The 18366-nt window shown below is 41.2% G+C and overlaps 1 protein-coding gene across 1 annotated transcript in view; it reads left to right on the forward strand.

Annotated features, from left to right (window-relative positions):
• Window positions 1–588: 588 nt before the first annotated feature.
• RXFP2 (relaxin family peptide receptor 2) overlaps window positions 589–18366 on the forward strand; it is a 38187-nt gene continuing 20409 nt past the window's right edge. Inside the window, exons 1-7 of the mRNA XM_038762176.1 lie at window positions 589–634; window positions 723–836; window positions 4702–4758; window positions 4851–4949; window positions 6043–6120; window positions 12484–12589; window positions 13777–13848. Of these exons, the coding sequence (XP_038618104.1) occupies window positions 589–634; window positions 723–836; window positions 4702–4758; window positions 4851–4949; window positions 6043–6120; window positions 12484–12589; window positions 13777–13848 (572 nt within the window). The remainder of the gene's footprint in view (window positions 635–722; window positions 837–4701; window positions 4759–4850; window positions 4950–6042; window positions 6121–12483; window positions 12590–13776; window positions 13849–18366) is intronic.

Here is an 18366-nt window from a genome sequence, read left to right on the forward strand (position 1 = left end):
TACTAAACAGGTAGGAAAATAGTGTGGTACAGTATGTACTTCCTGCTCTTGGAGTCCGCAAAAAGGCATCTGAGAATACTTATGCATTGAGTTTAATTCAGTGATTGCCTCTATTTTGTGCATTTTACATCAGTAAAATGTTCTTGAATCCCTTTTCAAAGCTAGCCAGTGTTAATTTACAACGTATTTAAGAATCCCTATCCAAATTAAAGCTTCACACTACGGGTTTGGACTCCAGATAAGAACCAACGAAACTCCTGGCTGTTGAATCTGAATTATCGCGCAAACATTTTGGGAAGGGTGAACTCGCCTTTCCCTTGCTCCAATAAACCCTTCTGTTGCTCTTGTAACAGCACAGTCACCGAGAAGCGAATGGCACGGTTGCGTTTTGAATAAGGAGAGCAAATTGATCTGTGACAAGACAGCATCTCGGTCGGCGCTGGGGCCTTGCTGGCTGTGCGCGTGCTCGGAAACGATGGCCAGGCGGGCAATTTACTACTTCTGAGTAGCATCTAAACTATCTTCTAGTTTAACTCACTTGCTGTGAACATCACTCTCGCTAAGCGCTCACCAGCCTTGGATTCTGCAATGCTGCTTTTTTGCCTTCATTTGGTCACTTTGTTCGATGTCAGAGGTAAGACTATATTGCTGCCCCGCTACCTACTGCAGAAATAAAAAGAAATAGAGAACACCAAGGCATTTTCTATGTTTTTCGATTTTAGTTTTTAAATGGACGGAACGGCCTCCGTCGATTGGAACAGAGAGCACGTTTGTGGGATTAGTATTTTCTTCCAACCTATGCCTGCAGGGCTATTTCAAAACCGATATTCCTTATGGTAGGAAATTTAAAATAAAATCATCTTGTTAAAGAGCTATTTGGATAAATCAGTTTCTTCATCATGAACTGGATCCAGCGCTTAGAACAGTGCTTTGCACATAGTAAGTGCTTAACAAATGCCATTATTATTATTACTTTATATTTTGTCTAACGAAAGTGTATATTATTGATGTAGTCTATTTATTCTACATATTAATTTTATTTATTGATGTATTCTATTTATTCTATTAATTTTATTCATTATATTTAATGAAATGCAGAACTAAAAAGAAGTCAGGACCCCAGAAATGTAACTTGAACTTATTGGTTAACCTAAATTAAATACTGTATTTGAAATGATAAACACCTGTCTTTAGCTCAATTTGGTTTTTACTATTCAAACTGATATTCCTTATGGTAGGAAATTTAAAATAAAATCATCTTGTTAAAGGGCTATTCGGATAAATCAGTTTCTTAATCATGAAATGGGCTTTACATTTTGTCTAACAAAAGTGTATATTATTGATGTATTCTATTTATTCTATTAATTTTATTCATTATTTTTAATTAAATGCAGAACTAAAAAGATGTCAGGACCCCAGAAATGTAACTTGTCCTTATTGGTAAACCTAAATTAAATACTGTATTTGAAAAGATAAACACCTGTCTTTCTTTAGCTCAATTTTGTTTTTACTATTCAAACTGATATTCCTTATGGTAGGAAATTTAAAATAAAATCATCTTGTCAAAGGGCTATTCGGATAAATCAGTTTCTTAATCATGAAATGGACTTTACATTTTGTCTAACAAAAGTGTATATTATTGATGTATTCTATTTATTCTATATATTAATTTTATTCATTATATTTAATTAAATGCAGAACTAAAAAGATGTCAGGACCCCAGAAATGTAACTTGTCCTTATTGGTTAACCTAAATTAAAGACTGTATTTGAAAAGATAAACACCTGTCTTTAGCTCAATTTTGTTTTTACTATTCATACACAATTTCCATTTTTTCCAGTATAACAAAATCAGATATTGCAAATTTCCAAGTTGAGGCATAGAAAGAAATCTTCGAAAAGATCTACTGAGAGACAATTGGATTCTTTTTTTCCTCTTGGAGACTGAAGCTAGCTCTGTAAATAACCTGTTTGGGAATTGCAGACAAATCACAGCAGATTATGTATTTAATTCCACTTTTCAGGTGACCCACAGATGTAATGGACATTGCTGATTAGAGGAGTTTGATAAACCAGAGTTTTGGGGGACAAAGTTCTGAATACAGGAGAAAGATTTTCTGAAAAATCGTTATCAGATGTTTTCTGTTGAAGAATAGTCTCACATTTTACTAATGCCAAATACTTTTATCTTGAAATGTTGTTACATTCTTGTTTTGAAAACTTTATTAGTAAACTGTACTGTTAGTATATTTTAGCTTTAACAATATACCTAAGGAAGTTTTATTCGTATTTTTATGAAGAGGCGTCTTGCCTAGAGAGAGTGGGAAGTAGCATCTTTTTAATTCCTCCAAACAAAAGGCAGGAGGAGTACAATTTTATTTTATTTTTTTACACGAGTTTCTCACAGCAAAAGTTTATATTTCTTAGGCATTTCGCTAATACTCATGTATAAGAATTCTATAGGCAGTCTATTTTAGTCACAAACTGATAAAAAACAGTATAATCAAGGATTGATTGTCTTTATCAGCAATATCACCCCAGGCCCGGGTTTGTACATTTAGTTTGTTAAAGATGAACAAAAATGACACTATGATGGGACTTCATTTTATGTAGTCTCTATGGGAACTTCTTGTATTTTAAAATCGTAAAATGGGTTCTAACCAAAAAGTAACATTTTAGTTTGTGTTTCTTTGCTCTGTGAAAATTCCAGAATATTTAAATAGTTTGTGTTTTAGAAATCTTTATGTGAAATTTTAATTTTCCATGGAAACTAAGGAACTCCCCCGCAAAAAAGAAAAACCCAAAACTACCTTACATACTTGTCAGTTCATAGACTCTCCGATAAGTCTGAAGCAACAAGTGACTCCTTGTGTTCTTCAGGAGTAGCTGTTTTTATTTTAAGACTTTAAGATTTAAGATTTTAAGACAATCCCACTATGCAGGGATGGTATTTATATGGTCTTGCTGGATATTGCAGCTTCAACTACTCTGGGGAGAGTTTGTGTTTAATTATAAATTCAGGGCTACACCCCACAAAGTGTAGCGGGGGGTTGGAAATGATTTGCTCTATTTTCGAGCTAAAATTCTAGGTTCGGTTGAAACTGTCCTGTTTGCCTTTCTCCAAAGCCCCAAATCATCTTGGACTGGTTCGAAGTCCCCAAAATGTCTGTAAATCACCAACACAGACTACTAATATTAATCAGTAAAGACAGAATCTCTCGGAACTCCTGCTGACTCTGGTGTAGAACTTTTTTTTTTTTTACCATTATCACAAAATTCCCAAATCGCCATAACACCTTTATTAAGTGATACAGATGATTCTTGAGAGTAAATTAAATAGGACTGTATGCATAACCAGAAAACAACAACTTGATAGTGTGTTTATTGAAAACTTCAATTTCAAAGAGCTGATTGGGGTCCCAATCATTACTCATTTTGAATACTTTGTTTCTCTAGAGAAAACGGCATTAAGGAGCAGAATGAAAGGTCCACATTTAAAAAGTAATATTCCACTGCCCTCCAATGGCTAAAAGGAAGGCTCAGTTTTGTAGATCTAGCTAGGGGATGATAGCCAAATGAAAACAGTTGCTGTGATAATGGGCTCAGTGTTCCAATTTTAATTTACTAATTTGTTTCTTTTTACATTGAGGGGCTTCAGGTGATTGGGAATGTGGAATGGGGAGAGAGAGGAGATGGTGGAAACAAAGCAAAATATTTTAATGTCACCCAATAACTTCCAGGTTGCCAATAGTTAAGAAAGGCAATTTTGCCACAAGGTTGGTATACTGGAGAGAACAAACAAGCGATACTGATGGATACCATGCCCATTTGTATCAGAATTTGCATGGAACTTGCCCTCTAAGTCATTAAGATATTTGAAGAGTTAGGGGTTCGAGTCATGGTACCCAGACTTCCTCCCCTATCCACATATCATCAATCGTATTTACTGAGCGCTTACTGTGTGCAGAGCACTGTACTAAGCGCTTGGGAAGTACAAATTGGCAACATATAGAGACAGTCCCTACCCAACAGTGGGCTCACAGTCTAAAAGGGGGAGACAAAACCAAACATACTAACAAAATAAAATAAATAGAATAGATATGTACAAGTAAAATAAATACAGTAATAAATATGTACAAACATATATAAAAATCTAACTTTGCTCCCTGATGAATAAAACCAGAAACAAATACAATTTACAGATTTGTCACATTAACTTACTTTCAAAGTATCCACAACAGCTAGCAAATTCTCACATAGCTACAACCAATAGTTTTGAGCAAATGCATCTTTGAAGAACACAGTGGTCTACTTTGAATTGTGTAGCCACAATTTCTCGCCGTCTAGATGTAAGTCTTTTGTGGGCAAGGAATGCGTCTACCAAGTCTCTTGCATCTCCCAAGCACTTTGTACAACGCTCTGCATACAGTAAGCGTTCAGTACATACTATTGATTGATGTGAAAGTGAATAAGGTTGGGATGGTTTCCTTGGCAACAGACAGGGTCACAGGGGCTAATGACCCAGAAGTGGTAAACGCAGGAGCAAAAAGGCGATTGCCCAGACTCCAATATTAGAGAATCCTAATTTAACAATCCAAATCGGTTGTCTTTCCGACATTTAGGTAGTTTACTCTTCACTGGCAAAAACATTAGAGTTAAAATTCTACGTTTGGTTTAAATTTTCCAGTTTGCCTTTCTCCAGATCCCCAAGTCATCTTGGACTGGCTCAAAGTTCCCGAAACGTCTGTGAATCACCAATGTAGACTTTGAATATTAATCCCTGACTTCTCCTTGCCTCCCTAGAGTCTACACTATCTGAACGTGACTCAGGTGGTTCTGGATGCCCAAAAGGGTATTTTCCATGTGGAAACCTCACAACATGCCTACCCCGAGGCTTTCACTGCGATGGTGTGGATGATTGTGGAAATGGGGCTGATGAAGAAAACTGTGGTATTTTCGGCAATGAGCATTTGCTAATTTATTTCTTTTTACATTGAGGGGTTCCAGGTGATTGGGAATCTGGAATGGGGAGAGAGAGGAGATGGGGGAGACAAAGCCATTCCTCAGTCTTCCTCTCTTGGATTAAAAAAAAAAAGGGAAAAAATCAAGTTTAGTATTTGAGAAGAGGCTTTAAAGGCTTCAGATCAATATCTAGGGAAGCAGCGTGGCTCAGTGGAAAGAGCACGGGCTTTGGAGTCAGAGATCGTGGGTTCAAATTCTGGCTCTGCCAATTGTCAGCTGTGTGACTTTGGACAAGTCACTTAACTTCTCTGTGCCTCAGTTACCTCATCTGTAAAATGGGGATTAAGACTGTGAATCCCCTGTGGGACAACCTGATCACCTTGTAACCTCCCCAGCACTTAGAACAGTGCTTCGCACATAGTAAGTGCTTAATAAATGCCTTCATTATTATTATTAGGGGAAAGAGCATGGGAGTAGAAGCCAGGAAGCCTGGGTTCTGGCCTCTGCTTGGCCACTGGCCCGCTGTGTGACCTTGTTTAAGAAGTACTTCACCTCTTTGGTTCCTGGTTTCCTCATCTGTAAAATGGGGTTAAAATACCTGCCTTCCCTGGGACCGTGCTGATCTTTGATCCATCACTGAGAGGACAGTGACACTGTGCAAACCACCGTCCCTACTATCATTTCCTTAACACTCCTTAGGAGTCAGAGGACGTGGGGTCTAATCCCAACCCCACTTGTCTGCTGTGTGACCTTGGGCAACTCATTTCACTTTGCTGTGCCTCAGTTACCTCATCTGTAAATTGGGGGTTACGACTGTGAGCCCCATGTGGGAAATAAGCCATGTCCAACCTACTCCAGTGCTTAGTACTGTGCCTACCACATAATAAGCAATTAAATACCACAAACCACTCCCAAAATCCAAGTATTTTAATACAGAGCATTGTGCCTAGCAGGTTCTCAGACACCATTTTTTACCACTAAAATCTCCAGACTGACAATCAAACGTCATTTCTCCATTGGGAGACTCCTCAACCATCATCAGGCACCACCATACCATAAACGTTTTACTCTTATTTCATAGGTGACAATAGTGGATGGGCCAATATCTTTGACGCGGTTCACGGGAAGCCTAATGACCAGGAATTCACCCACGAGTGCTGTAAGTAGTAGTGGATCCAAGGTGCACAATATCATTACTTGTCCATCTGGCTTTACTAAGCATCACTAGGAATTAGCAAGCAGATTAAAATGCTGGGGTAGATACTCTATAGGCATTTGGGAATAATAGGTCCCGTCCAACGTGGGGTTCACAGCCCAGGATGAGGAAACTGAGGCACGGAGAGATTACATGATTCGTTCAAGGTCGCAGCAGGGAAGTGGCAGAACTGGGACTAAAACCTGATTTTCCTTACTCCCATGCATCTCCCACTGGCCTAGTGGATAGATCACAGGCCTGTGAGTCAGAAGGACCTAGGTTCTAATCCTAGCTCAACTACTTGTCTGCTGTGTGACCTTAGGCAGGTCCCTTCACTTCTCTGTGCTTCAGCTACCTCATCTGTAAAATGGGATTAAGATTGTGAGCCCCATGTGGGACAGGGACTGTCCCCCACCCGATTTGCTTGTATCCACCCCAGCGCTTAGTACGGTGCCTGGCTCGTAGTAGACACTTAAATGCCACATTTATTATTATTATACCACGCTGCCTTTGGGCAACACCATTGGATTGTAAATATTTAATGGTGTTTATTGAGTGCTTACTGTGAGCAGAGCACCACACTAAGGGTTTGAGAGAGTACAAAAGATTAGAGTTGGTAGACACGACCCCTACCCACAAGGAGCTTACAGATTGGGTCCACTGCTGAAGGCCACAGCTTTCCTATCAACCCACAGAAGTCAGGGATGGAGTGGGGGCCTCCCCCAATACCGAGGGAGGCCTTGAAGAGGGGCATAACTAGACCAAACCAAGCAGAAAATAACTTATAGAACAGTGCTTTGTACATATTTATTACTCTATTTATTTATTTATTTTACTTGTACGTATCTATTCTATTTATTTTATTTTGTTAGTATGTTTGGTTTTATTCTCTGTCTCCCCCTTCTAGACTGTGAGCCCACTGTTGGGTAGGGACTGTCTGTATATGTTGCCAACTTGTACTTCCCAAGCACTTAGTACAGTGTTTCTGCACACAGTAAGTGCTCCATAAATACGATTGATTGATTAATAAATGCCATCATTATTAGAAAAGCATCACTCAGGATGGGGGTCTAATTCATACCATCAGATGGGACCGAGAGCCTGCCAGAATGCCCCATTAACTGCCCTTCGGGACCGAGTGCCACACCTACAGTCGAGGCAAATGAAACTAATGATTTCAGTCGGGGAGAAATTTCATGGCTCCTCCTTTAGTTCCACTCCACCTCCATGCACATTTAAATCCCTTTTTCTACACATCCAAAATGATGAGCCAAAGCTATGTGGACAGATTTTATGGAAATGTTGCTTTTTCAGGGGTAATCTGGGGATGGCTTGTCTTTCAGAGTGCTTTGCACACAGTAAACACTCAATAAATGCTTAGTACAGTGCTCAGGTGCTTAATACAGCGCTCTGCACATAGTAAGCGCTCAATAAATACGATTGAATAAATGAAATACGACTGAATTCAGTGAGCCTAAATTGCTAACTGCTCATATCCCAATCCTGCAGTGGGGGGAAGGAGAGAGGGGACCCCAAGGGATGCTTAGAGAAGCAGCGTGGCTCAGTGAAAAGAGTACAGGCTTTGGAGTCAGAGGTCAATCAATCAATCAATCAATCAATCGTATTTATTGAGCGCTTACTATGTGCAGAGCACTGTACTAAGCGCTTGGGAAGTACAAATTGGCAACACAGAGACAGTCCCTACCCAACAGTGGGCTCACAGTCTAAAAGGGGGAGACAGAGAACAGAACCAAACATACCAACAAAATAAAATAGGATAGAAATGTACAAGTAAAATAAATAAATAAATAAATAGAGTAATAAATATGTACAACCATATATACATATATACAGGTCATGGGTTCAAATCCCTGCTCTGCCAATTGTCAGCTGTGGGACTTTGGGCAAGTCACAACTTCTCTGTGCCTCAGTTCCCTCATCTGTAAACTGGGGGTTAAGACTGTGAGCCCCCCTTGGGACAACCTGATTACCTTGTAACCTCCCCAGCGCTGAGAACAGTGCTTTGAACATAGTAAGCGCTTAATAAATCAATCAATCAATCGTATTTATTGAGCGCTTACTATGTGCAGAGCACTGTACTAAGCGCTTGGGAAGTACAAATTGGCATCACATAGAGACAGTCCCTACCCAACAGTGGGCTCACAGTCTAAAAGGGGGAGACAGAGAACAGAACCAAACATACCAATAAAATAAAATAAGTAGGATAGAAATGTACAAGTAAAATAAATAAATAAATAAATAGAGTAATAAATATGTACAACCATATATACATATATACAGGTGCTGTGGGGAAGGGAAGGAGGTATGCCATTATTATTCTGATGGCACCTCCGCCACTTGTCTGCTGGGTGACCTGGGGCAAGTCTGTGCCTCAGTTACCTCATCTGCAAAATGGGGATTAAGACTGTGAGCCCCATGTGGGATAGGGACTTTGTCCAACTGCATTAACTTGCGTCTAGTCCAGCTCTTACAGACAATGCTTGGCACAGATTAAGTGTTTAACAAATACCATAAAAAAGGCCCTGCCTCCAGGCATGTGAATACTAAGCCATCTTGGGCAGATAAAGGGTTGTGTTTGGGAGAGAACAATAGAAGCCAAACCCACGTGGAAGAAGGCCATCTACCCCGCCTCTCCGCGTGGCCACAGCTGGGCTGCTTCACTTGCCCTGTGCCAAGATTAGCCAGCCTGCACACACTCCCCAGTCACAATCGCCCAAAATAGTGTCTCTTCAGCCTCCCACCCTTGCCCACACAAACCAACCGTATTTACTAAGCGCTTCCTGTGTGCAGAGCACTGTATTACTACTACTACTACTAATAATGGCATTTATTAAGCGCTTACTATGCGCAAAGCACTGTTCTGAGCGCTGGGGTAGATACAAGGTACTCAAGTTGTCCCACGTGGGGCTCACAGACTTAACCCCCTTTTGACAGATGAGGTAACAGGCACAGACAAGTGACTTTTTTTTTTTAAATAGTATTTATTAAGCGCTTACTACATGCAAAGCACTGTTCTAAGCGCTGGGGAGGTGACAAGGTGATCAGGTTGTCCCCCGGGGGGGCTCACAGTTTTCATCCCCATTTTCCGGATGAGGGAACTGAGGCTCAGAGAAGTGAAGTGACTTGCCCAAAGCCACAATCAATCGTATTTATTGAGCGCTTACTCTGTGCAGAGCACTGTACTAAGCGCTTGGGAAGTACAAATTGGCAACACATAGAGACAGTCCCTACCCAACAGTGGGCTCACAGTCTAAAAGGGGGAGACAGAGAACAAAACCAAACATACCAACAAAATAAAATAAATAGGATAGAAATGTACAAGTAAAATAAATAAATAAATAAATAGAGTAATAAATAGCTGACAGTTGGCAGAGCCGGGATTTGAACCCATGACCTCTGACTCCAGAGCCCGGGCTCTTTCCACTCAGCCACGCTGCTTCTAAGCGTGCTAAGTACTAAGTGCTTGGGAGAGCACAGGGTTGATAGACATATTTCCTGCCCACAATGAGCTCACAGTCTGTTTATTAATATAAATAAACTATAGCTATGTACATTAAGTGCTGTGGGAGGGGCAAATAAAGGGTGTAAGGCGGTAATTCCAACTACTTTCAGGGCACCCCAAGCCAAATCTGCCCTCATTCTGTATCTTCTTACAGTCAGCCTCACTGCCCACTCCCCAAAGATGCAATATATTCTGGGGGGTTCCACTAACTGGACCTCCCCCCATTGGAGTTGAGGAAATGCCTCTTACCTCATTTATTCATAACCTCATAACATGACCCCCCCACTCTGACTTCCATCTGTATGGACAGTGTGGCTTAGTGGAAAGAGCAAGAAGTTGGGAGTCAGAGGCCCTGGGTTCGAATCCCGCTCTGCCACTTTGGGCAAGTCACTCAACTTCTCTATGCCTCAATTACCTCATCTGTAGGGACTAAGACTGTGAGCCTCCCATGGGACAACTTGATAACCTTGTATCTACCCCAGTGCTTAGAACAGTGCTTGGCACACAGTAAGCATTTAACAAATCAATCGTATTTATTGAGCGCTTACTGTGTGCAGAGCACTGTACTAAGCGCTTGGGAAGTACAAGCTGGCAACATATAGAGACAGTCCCTACCCAACAGTGGGCTCACAGTCTAAAAGGGGGAGACAGAGAACAAAACCAAACATACTAACAAAATAAAATAGAATAGATATGTACAAATAAAATAGAGTAATAAATATGTACAAACATATATACAGGTCATCATTATTATTAACTCAATTAATCCATCACTATTGTACATACAGCACCTCTGTTAAATAAATTAAAAGGTATTGACTTGGTTACAGAAAAGAATCACTGAAGAATCTGAAACAATCCTGAGCATTAGGGACAGTGCTCTGCACAGAGTAAGTGCTCAGTAAATACGATTGAATGAATAGGGAAGGAAGGTCACACAAAAATAGCAACAATAACTGATCCAAAGCCACACAACGGTTCCTGGAAAAAAATACACACACACCCACTGCAGTTTACCCGTGTCCTTCACCCAATTCCCCCCCGAAGACGGCTGAAGACCACTTAGCTGTTTCCCATGAAGGCAGGGCTTCCCTTGGGGTGGGCTGCAGTCCAGAAATCAGGGGGTTCACCTTGCTCTTTGTGAGTGCTTCTGTCACAGGAGCTTTGATCTCCTCAGTTCTCACCGAAACACTCTGCTTCCACACACAGCATACATGTGTAGAGGTAGACACACACGTGCTCTAATCTTCTTCAATTAACTGAGCTTCAGCTGCTATCTTCTAGTGGATTGCAACGCCCAGTTAACTGATTAGATAAATGGCCTTCTCAGGGAGAAGGTGATTCATTCATTCAATCCTATTTATTGAGCACTTACTATGTGCAGAGCCCTGTACTAAGCGCTTTATGATGATAAGGTGATGGTGCTGGGGGATGGTTTCTTGTGTGGCTAACCTGGTTGGCTTTTTTTAAGAAATGAGGGGCAGTGTAAAGTGAAATTCCCGAGACACTGGTTTTAGTCACAGCTTTTCCATTCAGCTCCTGTTTCTTTGAGCAAGGAGTGTTTCTTCTGTGGACTTCAGTTGCCTCAACTGCAAAATAGAGTTAACAATGACAATTCCCTTTCCTTCATCATCATCAATCGTATTTATTGAGCGCTTACTATGTGCAGAGCACTGTACTAAGCGCTTGGGAAGTACAAATTGGCAACATATAGAGACAGTCCCTACCCAACAGTGGGCTCACAGTCTAAACGGGGGAGACGGAGAACAAACCAAACATACTAACAAAATAAATAGAATAGATATGTACAAGTAAAATAAATAAATAAATAGAGTAATAAATATGTACAAACATATATACAGGAGCTGCAGGGAAGGGAAGGAGGTAAGATGGAGGGGATGGAGAGGGGGACGAGGGAATGCCTGGCTACTGGTGTTGGAAGGAGAAGATGAGATAATTGAGGTGAAAGCCCTTTGGAAAAATCGAAGTGCCCTAGTTAATGCTATTATATCTAATTTTTGATTGACTTTGCTGTACTTGAACTTCGTCCCAAATCCATCCTGGGTTTGTTCATTCATTCATGCAATTGTATTTATTGAGCTCTTACTGTGTGCAGAGCCCAATACTAGGTGCTTGGAAAGTACAATTCAGCAATAAAGAGAGACAATCCCTGCCCACACAGGGCTGACAGTCTAGAAGGGGGGAGACAGACATCAAAACAAGTAAACAGGTATCAATATAAATAAATAGAATTATATATATAATAATGATGGCATTTATTAAGCACTTACTATGTGCAAAGCACTGTTCTAAGCGCTGGGAGGTTACAAGGTGATCAGGTTGTCCCATGTGGGGCTCACAGTCTTAATCCCCATTTTACAGATGAGGTAACGAGGCTCAGAGAAGTTAAGTGACTTGCCCAAAGTCACACAGCTGACAGTTGGCAGAGCAAGGATTTGAACCCAAGACCTCTGACTCCAAAGCCCGTGCTCCTTCCACTGAGCCACGCTGCTTCTCTATATCAAAACAAGTAATAATAATGCATTTGTTTAGCGCTTACTATGTGCGACACACTGTTCTAAGCGCTGGGGGGGATACAAGGTGATCAGGTTGTCCCACTTGGGGCTCACAGTTTTAATCCCCATTTTACAGATGAGATAACTGAGGCCCAGAGAAGTTAAGTGACTTAGCCGAAGTAAACAGGTTTGTGGTGTTATCTTCTGCCCCTGTAGTGAAAGGAAAGTTATGTCATGGAACTCAGATTATTTTTTCTAACTAAAACAAATGCCGTATTTTTCTTCTAGTTTTACTCCACTATCCTCAGGGCTGTGACTGCCTAGAAACTGAGCTGGAATGTGTAGATGTTAATATGAAGTCTGTACCATTGGTTTCAAGCAATGTAACACTGCTGTAAGTAGAACTTAAAATTTGGATAAACAGAAATACACCCAGTTTTTCTGTAACGTGGGGGGATTTTTCTTTTCCTCCTCAAAGGCCTACTTAATATAGGACAACTCCAGTTTTTCTGTAATGTGGGGGGATTTTTTTTTTTCCTCCTCTAAGGCCTACTTAATATAGGAAAACTCTAGTTTTTCTGTAATGTGGGGGGATTTTTTTTCCCCCCTTCAAAGGCCTACTTAATATAGGAAAACTGCATTTTAGTAAGCACTGATTCATTGAAAGTTAATGGATTGGGGGTAGGTGTTTCAAAGCTACCGGTATGGCTACTGCAAATTTCTGCTAGCAAAACATTTTACGTTCTTTTTATTATTTTACCATATTTTATATTGTAAAGTTGCAGAAACCCAAAGACACTCAAAATCCTTCACAAGTAGTACAGTGAGTTTGAGTCAGTCATGGAAAGGTAGCAGCAACGGCATATTAAACCCTGGGGGAATCAGATGGAACACAATCCTTATCCCACAGGAGGCTCACAGTCTGCAAGGGGGCAGGCAAAGGGATATCATTCCCATTATACAATGAGGAAACTGAGGAACAGAGAGGTTAAGTGACTTACTGTAGGTCACACAGCCGGCCAGTGGCCAAGAAGGGACCATTCATTCATTCAATCATATTTATTGAGCGCTTACTGTGTGCAGAGCACTGTACTAAGCGCTTGGGAAGTACAAGTTGGCAACATATAGAGACGGTCCCTACCCAACCCTCAGCAGGCACTGATGTTAGGGTTTCTCAACCTTTTCCTGTTCTGACAAAAATCCTATGAATGGTGAAACCAGAGGAAGAGCAAGTCAATTCTGTTCTCATCTAAAAATTTATAATAATAATGATGGCATCTATTAAGCAGTTACTATGTGCAAAGCACTGTTCTAAGTGCTGGGGAGGTTACAGGGTGATCAGGTTGTCCCATGGTGGCGGGGGGAGGGCTCACGCTCTTCATCCCCATTTTACAGATGAGGTAACTGAGGCCCAGAGAAGTTAAGTGATTTGCCCAAAGTCACACAGCTGACAATTGGCGGAATTGGAATTTGAACCCACGACCTCTGACCCCAAAGCCCATGCTCTTTCCACTGAGCCATGCTGCTTCTCATGATGGTGACTATGCGACCCTAGTAAGCTTCCTTCATATATTATTTTAGGTCTCTGAAAAGAAACCAGATCCACATTCTTCCAGATGAAGTTTTCGTCAAGTACACAGAAGTGAAGAAAATGTAAGTACTGTATCTTACTGAAAATTCATCCCACGCACAAAAAGCCTTCTTTTCATTTATGTTGCTCAGAACAAGACTATTCAAAAACCTGACAGAATAGAAACTCCAATGGTTTTCTCTAGCAATTAATTTTCTTTAGGGAGCTACAATACTTCAACTTTTATAAAAAAAAACCCCACTATTTTTTCAATATGTCCAGTGTTATATTTTTCCCAGTCACTATTCTTGGATCATTTGAATGTTTTGATCCTCCTCCTTTTGAGTAACTTGCTGCCATGGAAACAAGAAAAAGTACATGCTCTCATTATTTCATCACTAATTTTTAGGTTACCTTGGGGACATGCTCAAGCAAAATTCCAGCCCAAAAAGGAAGTAATAAGAGTACAGATTGTCACTAGTTTCATTTATACACTCAGTTCAGCTGACAAACATGCACTTACATCTACATCACCTTCATCGGTAGTACTTCTGCGTCACTTTCTATGTGCAAAACGACATATACCTACTTAATGAACAGTACAGATACGGGCATTATCAATGTTTTATCTGAAAGAGCCAAAGGGTCCATTGTGCTCTGCACGCGTGGGTTCGTATCCCATCCTCAACGTCTCTGTTTTCCCCTTCCTTCCTCTCCCCCTCGTCCCCCTCTCCATCCCCCCATCTGACCTCCTTCCCTTCCCCACAGCACCTGTATATATGTATATATGATTGTACATATTTATTACTCTATTTATTTATTTATTTTACTTGTACATATCTATTCTATTTATTTTATTTTGTTAGTATGTTTGGTTTTGTTCTCTGTCTCCCCCTTTTAGACTGTGAGCCCACTGTTGGGTAGGGACTGTCTCTATATGTTGCCAATTTGGACTTCCCAAGCGCTTAGTACAGTGCTCTGCACATAGTCAGCGCTCAATAAATACGATTGATGATGATGTTGATGATGATGATGATCTTAAATTGAATTATTCCCTTAATGGCAATAGACAAACACATTTGCACATGCATTGGTCCAAGTTTTCAATAAAAAAACATTCAGCCCATGTTTCCCCGCTCAAGAACTCCAGTGGTTGCCCAACCACCTCCTCGTCAAACAAACGCCTTACCATTGGCTTTAAATCAATCAGTCATCTCCTACCTCCTCATACTTTGCTGTGCTGCTCTTGTACTGTAACTCAGCCTTCACAGTGCGCTCCTCTGATACAAACCTGCTCTTTCTCCCTTTATCCCATTTATCTCACCGCCGACCTTTCAACCATGTCCTCCTCCTGGCCTGGAATACTCTCACTCTTAATATCCGACAGATAATCCGCACGTTCAAAGCCTTATTGAAGGCACACCTCCTCGAAGAGGCCTTCCCTGCCTAAGCCCTAATTTCCTCTTCTCCCCCTTTCTTCTGCATCACCCTGATTCATTCCCTTTATTCACCCCTCCCTCAGCCCCGCAGCACTTACATCCATGCTGTCGTTTATTTATTTCTATTGTCTGTCTCCCCCTCTAGACTGTAAACTCATTGTGGGCAGGGAATGTGTCTACCAACTCTGTTCTATTAGAGTGTACTCTCCCAAGTGCTTAGTACAGTGCTGTGCACGCAGTAAGCGCTTCATAAAAGCTATTAAGTGCTTCAGTGGATTTGGACACAATTCCTTTTATGTAGGGCTAACAATCTCATCCAGATCCACTAGATGTGGATTCAGATGACCTCATTCTGCATTAGTTCAATTGCTAGGGCTGTAGTAGTAGTAACGATATTTATTGAGGAAAATAACTAAGCACTTGAGAAGTACAACAGAAGCCCAAGGCGGGACACCTGCCCAAGTCCCAGCGTGATGGGTGAGCAAACACAGACATATTTACAAACAATGGAGTCAGAATATATTGTATATACAATTGAATATGTGCAAATGTTGATAGATATGAACACAAAAGTGCAAGAAGCAGTTAATCAAACTGTAAGTGCTGGAGTTGGGCCCAGTCTTTCCCCAGGCACTCTCCCATAATGACCCCAGAGACCCCACTGGCCTGGGTGGCTTGAAGGGAGTTACCAGTCAGGGGATCCAAACAGCAGTCACAATCAGTCAGTGGTGTTTATTGAGCATTTACTGTGAGCACAGTTACTTCAGTGCTTGGAAGAATACCATATAACGAGTTGGCAGACACGTTCGTTGCTCACAACAAGCGGTCACCTAGAAAGAAAGTGATTTCTATCCGGCTGACAAGGAACTTTGGGCGGAACAATGCTGGAGACCCCGGATTTCCTCCATTGGAGGAATTTCTTCCTTTTCTGGCTGATGATGAAAAATACCCAAGTGCAAAACATAGTCGATAGTATTTGAGCGCTACTGTGTGCAAGAGCCTTATACTAAATGCTCGCAAGAGCCCCTTCCTTCCTCTCCCCCTCGCCCCCCTCTCCATCCCCCCCATCTTACCTCCCTCCCTTCCCCACAGCACCTGTATATATGTATATATGTTTGTACATATTTTTTTACTCTATTTATTTATTTATTTAATTTATTTGTACATATCTATTCTATTTTATTTTGTTAGTATGTTTGGTTTTGTTCTGTGTCTCCCCCTTTTAGACTGTGAGCCCACTGTTGGGTAGGGACTGTCTCTATATGTTGCCAATTTGTACTTCCCAAGCGCTTAGTACAGTGCTCTGCACATAGTAAGCGCTCAATAAATACGATTGATGATGAAGAGTACAAGCCAATAGAGGTCATTCGTTCATTCAGTCGTATTTATCGAGCGCTTACTGTGTGCAGAGCCCTGTACTAAGCGTTTGGGAAGTACAAGTCGGCAACATATACCCAACAATGGGCTCACAGTCTAGAAGAGGGAGACAGACAACAAAACAAAACACGTAGACAGGTGTCAAAATCGTCAGAACAAATGGAATTAAAGCTATTAGAGTTGGTAGACAGGATCCCTCCCTACAAGGAGCTTACAGTCTAGAGGGGGAGATGGCATTATTGATGAATTACAGATAGGGGAAATGGGAGAGTATCAGGATATTTCTGTAACTGCTGAGAGGGTGGGGGTAAGAGTCAAGTGCTTAGAGGGTACAGATGCAGGTGTGTAGAAGGGAAGGCAAGGAAAATGACAGCTTAGTCAGGGAAGGCCTCCAGGAGGAGATGTGTCTTTGGTAGGGCTTTGTATCATTGGGTGCTTTCAGATCCTCTGGGGAAAGAGGCTATCATTTGATTTCATCATTTGATCCTTGAGGGATGAAGTGAACAACACTGATAGGTGTAAAGGCTGCTTTATAATGTTTGCTTTTCCTGGGCTCAGGGCTGCCAAACTACACACAGAGGGAAAGGTTGTTGTTGTAATTAGGAGAAAATAAATATCCAGCCTACGGATGCAAGAATGTGTCCACCCTTTTGGCCTTTTTATGAATTTCATAGGTAAAGTCTTCCCGAACCGTCACATAAAGGGCAATAACATTTATGGAAGCGAGGGTAATACTGATTGACTGTCACCATGGAAACTAAACAACCGCTCTGTTCATCCGTTTAACAGGGGCCTTGAAACTGATGGAAAAACTCAGGCAAAATACAGTGGGATTTTTTCACTCTAGTGGGGAAATAAACTCAGGCAAAATACAGTGGGATTCTTTCACTCTAGCGGGGAAATCTAGTTCAAGCAGTTTGGGTAGTTTGGAATTCCAAATGTGCAATAAACAGAGTGAGATGCTAAACTTGCATGTCATTACAGCATTTATTTGCTTTCAGGTACATAAATTCCTGGCGTTTCTGCTTGAAAATGGCCTGACAGCTGAAACTGCAGGAATTCATGAACCAGTAAGTTATTCTTAGTAAACTGCTTTAGTATATAGTGCAGCAAGTGAGCTTATGACTTGGCTCCGATTTGAAGGAATAGGTTATTAAAATGGTCGGGTTTCCAATGCTGGAACATCATAAAGTTTTAGGACGACCGTAGCTAGTAAAACCAGACACCTTGCATCCTCAGATTGAACAAGTTCCAATTAGCTCGAGGTATTGGGTCTCAAAGGAGTACTGCAGTGCACAGGTGTATTTTTCCTCTTGCCTTTCACTGTTATTGTAAACATAAACTTGACACTGTATAGTAACTTTCAGGAAGAGAGATCTCAAAGGAAGTTGGACACTTGGAAGTTGCTATTGCTCTTTTGAGGGTTAGTTTGGTGACACATGGACCTTTCCAGCCCTCCCCACTCACCTTAAAAGGATCTCATGGCCAACAGCATCAACTCTGGCCACGGCCAGCTGCATATGTGTGTGTGTGTGTGCGTATATACGTAAGCCTTTGAACTGATGCTGGGCAGCTGTGCAGAAAGCCAACCTAAAAAGATTGAAAATATTTCTCGAAACTCCCTGTTCATTCATTCATTCAATCATATTTATTGAGCGCTTACTGTGTGCAGAGCACTGTACTAAGCGCTTGGGAAGTACAAGTTAGCAACATCTAGGGACGGTTCCTACCCAACAGCGGGCTCACAGTCTAGAAGGGGGAGACAGACAACAAAACGAAACATAT

The sequence above is a fragment of the Tachyglossus aculeatus genome, chromosome 20, assembly GCF_015852505.1.
Source record: "Tachyglossus aculeatus isolate mTacAcu1 chromosome 20, mTacAcu1.pri, whole genome shotgun sequence".
In the NCBI taxonomy this organism is placed as follows: Eukaryota; Metazoa; Chordata; class Mammalia; order Monotremata; family Tachyglossidae; genus Tachyglossus; species Tachyglossus aculeatus.